The sequence below is a fragment of the Schistocerca nitens genome, chromosome 3 (genome assembly GCF_023898315.1).
Source record: "Schistocerca nitens isolate TAMUIC-IGC-003100 chromosome 3, iqSchNite1.1, whole genome shotgun sequence".
Taxonomy (NCBI): Eukaryota; Metazoa; Arthropoda; class Insecta; order Orthoptera; family Acrididae; genus Schistocerca; species Schistocerca nitens.
In genome coordinates, this window is record NC_064616.1 from 641468665 (window position 1) to 641480821 (window position 12157).

The following is a 12157-nucleotide window of genomic DNA, read 5'->3' on the forward strand; positions in this document are numbered from 1 at the left end:
CTTGCTATGAGTGCTGCGTCATCTGTGTACAAGATTACATCATCGTTAACTGCTGAAAGCATGTTGTTTGCCATAGTATGAATAGGAGAGTCCTCACCCTGATCCCAGTGATACACCATGTTTTACTAGTTCAGCGTACAAGTTCACAACACTGGCAATATAATAATTTACCTTCACATATTGTACTCCTTTTTTGAAGTTCAGTTTTGTGATACCACTAGCTTTATCCTTTATGCCACACTTATTAAGTATTTGTAATAGGTTGCCATAGTTAATAAAATTAAATGCTTTAGAAAGGCCAGGAAATAAAACAAAATTTTTCTTTTTTCACCTTCTGCTACACAAGCTGCAAGGTTACCTATTCCTGTGCAAATCAGAGCAAGATGTCAGGATGAGATGGTAATTCAATCATAAGTCTATATACAAAGACAATATGTGTCCTCCCTCTCCGATGTGAAACATCATTTATGAACAGGTTATGAGGAATGGATGTTAGCAATAGAATGGAATAAATACATCAGGGAAGAAAAGCACTTAAAGAACACTATCTAGAGCTTGGGGAAACCCACAGATGATGGAAATGTGTTATACTAGTGACTAGTTGATCTGACAGCATAGAAAATATTCACATATTGGCTTATGTCAGCATTTGTGATGACAACGTAGCAACAAAAACATTCAAACTACAAAGAATTTTTGAAATGAGTAGAAAACATGTGTTTTTTAACCAGGATAATAATGCAAAGGTGTCACATGTATAGCACGAACAATAATAACCAACAAACCATTTTAGCAATGGATAGTAACAGAACTAAAGTCCAAGTTCTGGATAATACTTAATCAATTAGTAGAAAAATATCTCAACTAGTACAGTAATTAAAGATGGAAGATAATCGCATAGTATGTAAACAAATTTGGAAAGCTTCTAAAGCAAAAGCAAATGCTGTACAATAAACAGTGCAAATGAAATTGTAGGCAGGTAAGGTTGAAGATCTTAACTAAATACACTTAGTTACACAAAGTGCAGTGTTCAAAATCTTTAGTGATTACCATATCACTTTTAAACTCATGTTGGGGTGCAAAAATCAGCATTCGTTTATTTGTTGAGAACGTGGAAATCCAAGTCAGAAAAACATTGAAATATTGAATTCAGTTTCTCTATTTTTTTTATGAAAGGGACCCAAGGTGTACTACAGCTATTCAGCTTCCATAACCTCCAATGCTAATAAATATATTATTACCTGTATTGTTGAAAAATATTTGAAATGATTACAATTCATCAAGAACCTGGAGCCCGAAAGAAGCAATGATAACTCACACATTTACTACATAGTGTATCTAATATTTTCTGGTTTATAGCTGTACTCCTCTATAAAATTCTAAGTTTGCATATTAATTGTCACATTATTCTTTATAGGCCCTGCCATACATTAGTTCGAATAATGGACTTCTATACTTTAAACTTTTGACTTGTAATAATATGCAGGCAATGCTTAAAGCTTAACATATTTTATCCTGATTAATTTTGCTTCTGATTTTTGCTAGCACTTGCTGTGATACATTCATACTTCAATTGGTAATATACTAGTTAAAATAATGGGAATTCTAAGCTGTAGACAATGAATAAAAGCTGAAAAAAAAAACACAGATTTACTGGTGGACAAATGATAGGTGAGTCATTGACAAATTTAAAAGGCAAAAAAACTGACCTACTTTTTCAATTTCCACCCTTTTTCTAGTATAAGTACAAACTCACTCCCCCCCCCCCCCCCATTTCCCTCTCCAACCCCCCCCCCTTCTCTCTCTCTCTCTCTCTCTCTCTCTCTCTCTCTCTCTCTCACACACACACACACACACACACACACACACACACACACACACACACATACTCACTCACTCAAAAAAACACCCCCTCCCCCCCACACACACACACTGACTGCAGAATTTGTGTGGGTGTATGTGTGTGCGTGTGTGTGTGTGTGGGTGGGTGGGCGGGTGGGAGGGTGGGTGGTTGGTTGCACACATGTGCACATGAGTGAGTGAGAGAGAGATTATTAGTATTTATGCTAGATAAAGGGCAAAGCCTTGGAAATTAGCGCTGTTTTTCTGAACTTTAAAGTATGGATCTTTACCACACACCTTTCATTTGCTCATTAATAGTTGTTTTTATTTGTTTTATGATTTTACTTGCTAGCATAACGTAGATCTTATAAAATTTGTGGGATTTAATTTATAATTTTCTTTTGCACCATCTGTAGTGTGTGAAAGCTAATAATTTGAGAAACTGATGTTAGAGAAGTATACTTAATGCAATCTGTGGCTTATGGTTAAAAAACAAATGAATGCTTCTTTGAAAACTAACTAACTTGGTTAATAGTTCTTTTTTTCTCACTAATGTTAAATTTATATTTCCATTTTCAGTCTATTAAATGTTTGTATTGTTTGCATTTTTTGCATTTTAACACAGTATTATACTTTTTATCTTAATTTCCGTTTTCATTTCAGTTTACAAAACAACATGTAATTGATATGTACATATCATTCATAAACAACTGGAAGTCAGCTAAAGAAGCAGTTAAAGCTACATGCCAGGCAAAACCAGCATTTGCCAAATTTCTAGAGGTAAGAGAAAAAATATTCCTTGTCTTAATATCTAAAGTGTTTTTCCTTATGTGCTGTTTCTGATGCTATCTGAGAAGTACATACTTGGAGATAAAAAAAAAAAAAAACAACTTCCAATATGAAATTTAAGTAAAGTATGAAATTATTCCAGAATGAGATTTTCACTCTGCAGTGGAGTGTGTGCTGATATGAAACTTCCTGGCAGATTAAAACTGTGTGCCAGACCGAGACTCGAACTCGGGACCTTTGCCTTCTGCAGGCAAGTGCTCTACCATCTGAGCTACCCGAGCACACCTCACGACCTGTCCTCACAGCTTCAATTCTGCCATTACCTTGTCTCCTGCCTTCCAAACTTCACAGAAGCTCTTCTGGGAAGGTAAAGGTCCTGAGATTGAGTCTCAGTCTGGCACACAGTTTTAATCTGCCAGAAAGTTTCATTACAAAATTATTATTAACCATTCCCCTCTTTGAGTTTCATTCTTATAGTCCATCACACATCTATAAAGAGATTGCCTTAGTGACATCCCACTGGTATCTCTTTCACATTTCAAGTGATTCCTTATTTTTCCTCTTGCCTTTGTAATCTCATATCATTAAAACTTCTTCTTTGTGCACCTTCATTGTTCCTATTTTAACAACATTTGTATGACACGTCATTTTCGCACATCTGTATTGTATCTAGGCCTAATAACTGGGGTTCTCTGGTGGGGAAATTATTTTCTCTTCTGTTGTTTCCGTCAGAGTTTGCTTTGTTTCCTCCCTCCATCACACTTTTGGTGTGCATGTTATGTTAATGCTGTTCAGGAGGGTGGAATGTGTTATGACATCTCTCACCACAGCCTGCACTTTCACTGTTATCATCTCCTTATTAGCAAAGAAGACCCAGCTTCAGATTTTATAGCATGTTGCAATCATCCAAACTGAATTCCGATTAGATGTGTATGCAAACTGACAATGACATATAGTTTATAAAGATGACCATTTTTAATTACATGTAAAATCTGTATTTTATATGAAAGGTATGCAGTGAGTTGTGGTAGCTGCATTGCTGTATGGATAATAAAGTTTATGAACTACTTTTATGGTATTTTAACTGGTTTAAATAGAAAATATTGTTAATAAATTAAATATAAGAAATAAATGCCTTTTTCACTTTGAATATTTGTCATGTGTGGCTACAAAGATACTATGCATGTGTAGAAGGAAATGCATGAAATTATCACTGTTAACACTGTATGTTAGCTCATGTGCCACACTCTCACATGTTCTGATGTGGTTAGTTTTTCTTTTTTGTCATTAATTCAATATTTAATTTATTTTAAAGAGTAAGTATATACAATTATAAATACCTCAGCATTCTTAATACAAGTGATTATTAAAGTTTTCAGGCTGTATATAGGAACAAGGAAAAAGTTTCTTGAACACACAGTGAACATTCTGTTTCTAAGTTCAGAATGCACACATTTTTCAATGTAACCTACTTTTAGATTAATTACTTTGTCCAACACTTTTCCAGTGAGTAGATTACACATATGATGTGTCACTCTGGAAAAACTGCAAAATACCTCTCTACATATGGCATATCATATTGTTGCAGAAGAAGCTGAGTTCTTGGCTTTTGTAAGTGTCCTAGAAGCATAGGCTATAGCCTTCTCTTTTCCATCTGAAATTTGCACCAGAACAGCACTGATCCCATACCCACTGGCATCTGTGTGTAGTTCTGCAGGTGCTCTCTCATCATACAGTCCAAGTACAGGGTCGCTCATCAGAGCTTTTCAGTGCACATCAAAAGAATCCTGTTGAGAACCACCCCACATAAATTTAGCATCTGCTTTTAATAACTCTTGGAGTGGCCTGACTTTGATACAAAAGTTGTTGATAAAATGACAGTAATAAGAACATGATCCGAGGAAGCTTTTCACATCTCTAATACTTTTAGGAATAGGAAATTCCATTATAGATGTCACCTTTTCTGGGTCTGGCTGCACACCTTTGTTTAACACACGGTGTCCAAGTATTTTGATTTGTTTTGCTCCAAAAAGACACTTTCTTGGATTAAGTTTCAGTCCGCCTTGTTGGAGACACTTAAGAATGGCCCTCAGTCTGTTTATATGTTCATCAAATGTCTCTGAGAATACTAGAATGTCATCTAAATAACAAAGACACATCGGCCACTTTAGGTGACATAGAAGATTATTCATCATCTGTTCAAAAGTTGCTGGTGCATTACACAAACCAAACAGCATTACCTTAAACTCATACTGGCCCTCAGGGATGATGAATGCAGTTTTCTCATGATCAGCCTCATCTTCTTTGATTTTGCAGTATCCCGAGTACACGTCCATGGTTGAGAAAAACTTTGCCTCCTTCAGACAATCTAGTGTATCGTCAGTTTGTGGAAGAGGTCAAACGTCCTTTTTAGTTATCTTATTAAGCTTCCTGTAATCAACACAAAAGCACCAACAGCTATCCTTCTTCCTGACAAGGACCACTGGTGATGACCATGGGCTCTGCGAAGGCTGAATGATGTCATTCTTCATCATTTTCTGTACCTCATTACGAATTATTCGGCATTCCGTTGCTGACACATGGTAGGCTCTCTGGCTTATTGGTTGATGGCCTGCTAATCCGGTGCATCACTGTCAATTTGTCTAATTTGCTGTTCACTTGTGGATTGAAGCATTCAGAGAATTCTTGAAGAATGGCAAGTAGTTTCTTCTGTTGTTCCTTAGTGAGATCTGGTGATAGTTGAACTATAAGATCATGTCTCATAGTGGTAGTGCTAATTTCACCCACAGACTCGGCATGGGAGGTTTCTATGATGCCCAGCTGTTCTGCAATTAATGGCTCAGTGTTTGCTATGCACATGTGTCTTGGAAGGATCTGCAGTTCTCAGCAACAGTTAACTATCCACAATTCACCAAATCCATTCTTAAATGAGACGACAGAGGCTGGGATGACCAAGTTATTTTTCAGTAATAGACATTGTACTTAAACACAATGCCCCAATGTCATTAATTACGGATTGAGGGAAAGTTTTTCAGTCGAATCTTGTGACAGAGATAAACTGTTGGTGCAACATTACTCATCACAAGACGACTGCCTACCATCTGCAAACTAATGGGCTTACTGAACGCCTTAATAATACCTTGGCTGACATGCTATCAATCTTTGTCAATGTTGAGCAGAGCAACTGGGATGAGGTTCTACCTATTGTGACGTTTGTCTACAACACTGCCAAACAAGACACCACAGGATTCACACCCTTTTCCTGGTACATGGGTGTGAGGCGACTATGATGATGGACACTCTGTTTCCATTATATCTTGATGATGTGGATGATGACTACATCAACCAGGTAGTAACCAGAGCTGAGGAAGTTCAGCAGTTAGCTCAACTGCGCACGGAGCAGGCTCAAGAAAATGATCGCCGAAGGTATGACGCAAGCCATCGCCCTGTTGTCTGTCAGCCTGGTGTTCTCATCTGGATCTTTGGAAGATTGATCTCTCTGAGAAGCCCCTCAGGAGCTACTTTGGACCTTATAAGGTTGTAAGACAGTTGTCTGATGTTACTTATGAAGTTGAAGATTTCGACCCAAACACACGATGACAAAAGATCAGAGATATGCTCCACGTCCTTCAAATGAAGCCCTACAAGGATCCTGCAACCAAGGTTAAATTCAAATCTCCAGTGTCAGGCAACAAGCAGAAAGGTGATGAAGAGCATAGCAGCAAAAGAAGTTCTAAGAAAATCCGCACCAGGGTGAGCATCAGTCATCGGGAGTCGGAATATGCAGGACCGATGACTCGTTGCTGGAGTAGGACCACGTAACACTAAGACTCTGTTCACATAAGGAGGGAGCGAAGTGACACAAGAAGACGAGTAGTGCTGTGGTGTAGTGGTTATGACACTAAACTGCTGCATGGAGGGTCGTGAGTTCAAAACTCCTGTCGAGTGCACAATTTTAATTTCTATATTCAGTCTGAGTACATTCTAGAAGTATCCACAAATGTCAAGAATCATTGTACGGGAATGTTCTGTAGCTGTATATATACTGTATGTGTTCTGGCCAGAGGCAGTTTGATCTGTGCTGTTGTATGTGCAAGTGCTGAATAAACCTTTGTTAAGTGAACTACGTGTTCATCATTCATCTAATTACACCTTCTTCTACATGACAATATTCTTTGCACTCTAAGTATCTCTTCATCATAAATTTCTTTAGATGTGAAATACCTGGAACTCAGAAGGTGCCAGATATAATGAACAGATTGGATGTTTCAACAAATTGTACTTCATATTCACAAAGCAATCCAAATCTCTTTTCAACTTTTTTAATTGTGTGATGCAAAAGACTTGCTTAGTATTCACTAAATATTGGTTTAACATTTTTATATTATTAATGAGGAGAGCACATTTGTCATTATAGAGAAGCATGAACACAGTCATTGTGGCAGATATAATCAACTTCTCCTTTTTTAATGCATAGACACCAGAATCCACCTAGTGCTTAGACTGTTGTTTCATTTCTGACACATATAGTACATCCATAGTTCAGCTGAATTCTGTTTACAAATGGTATGTGAAACATATTTGAGAAATAAGTTTTTGTATTCCCTTTTATTCAGCATTCAGAACATTCACAAAGATTTCTTAATGGAAGAGGATGTAGATGAAGATGAAATGGGAGATACGATACTGCATGAAGAGTTTGACAGAGCACTGAAAGACCTGAGTAGAAACAAGGCCCTGGGAGTAGACAACATTCCATTAGAACTACTGACGGCCTTGGGAGAGCCAGTCCTGACAAAACTCTACAATCTGGTGAGCAAGATGTATGAGACAGGCGAAATACCCTAAGACTTCAAGAAGAATATAATAATTCCGATGCCAAAGAAAGCAGGTGCTGACAGATGTGAAAATTACCTAACAATCAGTTTAATAAGTCACGGATGCAAAATACTAATGCGTATTCCCTACAGACGAATGGAAAAACTGGTAGAAGCTGACCTCGGGGAAGATCAGTTTGGATTCCGTAGAAATATTGGAACACGTGAGGCAATACTGACCCTACGACTTATCTTAGAAGCTAGATTAAGGAAAGGCAAACCTACGTTTCTAGCATTTGTAGACTTAGAGAAAGCTTTAGACAATGTTGACTGGAATACTCTCTTTAAAATTCTGAAGGTGGCAGGGGTAAAATACAGAGAACGAAAGGCTATTTACAATTTGTACAGAAACCAGATGGCAGTTATAAGAGTTGAGGGGTATGAAAGGGAAGCAGTGGTTGGGGAGGGAGTGAGACAGGGTTGTAGCCTCTCCCCGATGCTGTTCAATCTGTATATTTAGCAATCAGTAAAGGAAACAAAAGAAAAGTTTGGAGTAGGTATTAAAATCCATGGAGAAGAAATAAAAACTTTGAAGTTCGCCGATGACATTGTAATTCTGTCAGAGACAGCAAAGGACTTGGAAGAGCAGCTGAACAGAATGGACAGTGTCTTGAAAGGAGGGTATAAGATGAACATCAACAAAAGCATAACGAGGATAATGGAATGTAGTCGAATTAAGTCGGGTGATGCTGAGGGAATTAAATTAGGAAATGAGACACTTAAAGTAGTAAAGGAATTTTGCTATTTGGGGAGCAAAATAACTGATGATGATCAAAGTAGAGAGGATATAACATGTAGACTGGAAATGGCAAGGAAAGCGTTTCTGAAGAAGAGAAATTTGTTAACATCGAGTATTGAGTTAAGTGTCAGGAAGTCGTTTCTGAAAGTATTTGTATGGAGCATAGCCATGTATGGAAGTGAAACATGGATGATAACTAGTTTGGACAAGAAGAGAATAGAAGCTTTCGAAATGTGGTGCTACAGAATAATGCTGAAGATTAGATGGGTAGATCATATAACTAATGAGGAGGTATTGTATGGGATTGGGGAGAAGAGAAGTTCTTGGCACAACTTAACTAGAAGAAGGGATCGGTTGGTAGGACATGTTCTGAGGCATCAAGGGATCACCAATTTAGTATTGGAGGGCAGCGTGGAGGGTAACAATCATAGAGGGAGACCAAGAGATGAATACACTAGGCAGATTCAGAAGGATGTAGGTTGCAGTAGGTACTGGGAGATGAAGAAGCTTGCACAGGATAGAGTAGCATGGAGAGCTGCATCAAACCAGTCTCAGGACTGAAGACCACAACAACAACAACAGTTCTTAATGTAGGGTACCATACTTTACTACTGATAAGCCTTTGGTGTCAGCTGTTTCATGCACTTTCACTCAATGACTACCCAAGACAATAGGTGTACTGTACACTTTCACCATGTTTTTGTCTGCATCAGGACATCTTTCATTTTACACCTTCACTAACTTTGCATTAGTTACAGTTAACAGTAAAGTGTACACAGCAGTAGGACATCTTTCATTTGGATCTTTCACCAACTTTGTATCAGTTTCCATTAGCAGTAAAGTGTCATCAACAAAGAATTTTATGAGAACACAGAATTTCACATTATCTGTTTCAACAAAATACCCTCCCTTCAAAAATTGTATGAACAAATCTTTTTTCCAGATTCAGTTGACATTTGACTTTCATTATTATGCAACATCTATTGACATAAAAAAAAAAACAATATTTCAGTCATATCAGTCCCATCTTTGCACTATGCCAAAAAATTTCCTCCCTGCCCTAAGAAACATTGACTTTCACAAGATGTTCTATTACAGACTGAACTCTCCAGGCATGACTCATGACCTACCTTCACAGCTTTACTTTAGCCAATACCTGACTCCCACTTTAGAAACTTCACAGAAGTTTTCACACATGACTTGGAGGGCTAACATTCCAGGAAGTTTTAATCTTCCAGTAAGTTTCATGTCAGTGCACACTCCACTACAAAACTCAAGATTAACTGTGGACACAAGAATTGTTTCATTTCACTGCACAGGTCCTATGTGTCTGCACGATAAGATTAACTTAATTTTACTAGTAATGTCTTAACAGACTAAAAACTCTGCAAGTGCCTATACTTACATAACACATGCCATTGATATCTCTACACACATCATTGCAGTCACTATGTTATATTTCACTTACCATAATAAATAGTGTCATCTGGCTCAACAGTCCAGTGCAAGTCTTTCAACTGAATGCCACTTTCACCACTTGCATGTCTCTGAGCTGACGACACCCAGTGTATCCACAGGGTCACACATTTCAAATGCTTACCAGTCCCACCATTGCTTAACTTCTGTGATTGCGAAAGAACAAGCATATCCAACATGGTGAGGCCGTTGGCACTTATGATATTATAAATAGTTCATTAGGTCAGAAATTTAAGTTCTAAGTTATCATTTTATAATATTTTCCATGTAAACAGTCTTCTGTACCTGAGGTTGTGCATTCTCATCTTACCATTACTGAAGTACATTCATTTTATTGTGGAAAAAGTCCTGAGTGATAAATAAAATGGTGTGATGAACTTCCCTGAGAATCCTTCACATTGGGCTTATGAAATACTTATGTCATTTTTCTTTTGGATGAATGTATGCCAAATGCTACTCTTTCCTTTCCCACAGTCTTGAGCCCAGTCTTGGCTCAGGGACTTAAGTTGTCAGTTCCATTGCTCATCATTGACGTTTCCATCCACTTCTAACAGCAATAAAAGTAGAGAATATAGCTGGTTTAAGAATTATAAATCAGAAAATAACTTTATAGTGAAGAATATTTATTAATGAAAAGTTAAATACAATTTACATCTCTCTTTACCTAGTAAATACAGTCACAACACAGAAAAAAATGGTTCAAATGGCTCTGAGCACTATGGGACTCACTGCTGAGGTCATTAGTCCCCTAGAACTTAGAACTAGTTAAACCTAACTAACCTAAGGACATCACAAACATCCATGCCCGAGGCAGGATTCGAACCTGCGACCGTAGCGGCCTTGCGGTTCCAGACTGCAGCGCCTTTAACCGCACGGCCACTTCGGCCGGCCACAACACAGAACTGACAGACTATTTTACATACACATACACTTATTATTGAGATACCTCTCAACACAGCCAATATAAATGTACCACATTCAGACACATCTACTTACTTTTATATCACAAATAAATTACATTCAATGTTTCTTGAAATTTTACAAATTTATCCTTGCTCAAAGATCTGGTGAAAATGTCTGTCACATTGTTTTCTGAATCTACTCTGCAAATACCTGTAATTCATTTAATATAAAATTAATTCACAAAATGATAGTGTACTTCAATATATGAGTACTTTGATTTTTTTGTAAAGTTACCATATGCTGCAATGTTGATTGCCCCTGAGTTGTCTTCATATACTTTAACGGGTTCGTCACTTATTTCATCAAAAATATTCAAATTATGCAGAATCTCAGTGACAGCTTCTGAAAATGCTGCATTCTCAGCAAAACTTCCTCATTTCTTACATTTCCAAAATATTATGTTTACCTACAATCCAATTACATAGCCTGATGTAGACTTATTATCTACACAGTCACATGCTCAATTTGTATTGCAAAACATGTTTAAAGTGAGTATCATTGTAACAATTTTAAAATCTACTCAAATAGTTTACACCATAACTTATATCTGGTCACATTCCTGACCTAATTTACAGGAGAGAACATAACAAGTTTATGTAATTAATACCATGACTTGCATCTTGTGATGGCTCTAAGGGTCATTGCATTCTTTGCATAATTACAGTTAATATTTATCCCAAGTTTTTTATTTCACCTAAGTTTTCCACCTAAAATCACTTGGATAAAACACTTTCGATTCCTTGTATTTTCCCTTTACTTTTACTATAAATTATCACACCATTAACAAACACACATACATAGATGACATAATTTTCAGTCACCAGTCATAAAGGCAATACTCATATTTACTTCCATTAAAATTTTCTTCTTGTTGTTACATTTAATATTGGCCTCGGAGACCACTTGCATTCTCTACATTCCTCCATCAATCATTTCTGTTCATCGCTTTTGTCGTCTAGTCTCCCTTTTTCAGGCCCATTGCCTCTATATCCTTGGTGATATCATGCTTCCATCTTGTCCCTGGCCTTCCTTGTTCCATTCTGCCTTCCACAGATCCTGAGAATGCTACTCATGGTAGTCTTTCCTCTTCCATCGTAATTAGGTGTTCAGCCCCCATATTCTTTGCTTCATCCTTTGGACAATATCAGCTTGCTATTATAGGTCTGCCACTTCCTGTTTTTTTTTTTTTATTTTTTTTTTTATTTTTCTTTTATTTATTTATTTTTTAAAATATTTTCCATTCCTGTGACTGTGTGTCCTTCTTGGGGCCAAATACTTTCCTTAAGGTCTTCCTCTGTTTTCCCTAATGTAAATGTTTCAGAGTCATGTAGAGTTTCTGAGAGAATATTGCTCTGATACAGTCTGATTTTCAACCTTTCAAAACTTCTCTACTGTGCAGTCCCATAAGTCAAAACATTATCTGTTTTCCACTGCAATCCTTTGTTTAATCTCAATTTCCATTGTGTTCTGC

General features: G+C 37.2%; 1 protein-coding gene across 1 annotated transcript in view; it reads left to right on the forward strand.

The window, feature by feature from the left end:
• The window catches only part of LOC126248595 (rho guanine nucleotide exchange factor 17), a 650439-nt gene that overhangs the window by 393318 nt on the left and 244964 nt on the right, over positions 1-12157 (forward strand). The window contains exon 5 of the mRNA XM_049949719.1: positions 2506-2622. Coding sequence (XP_049805676.1) covers positions 2530-2622 — 93 coding nt within the window. The 5' untranslated portion in view covers positions 2506-2529. The remainder of the gene's footprint in view (positions 1-2505; positions 2623-12157) is intronic.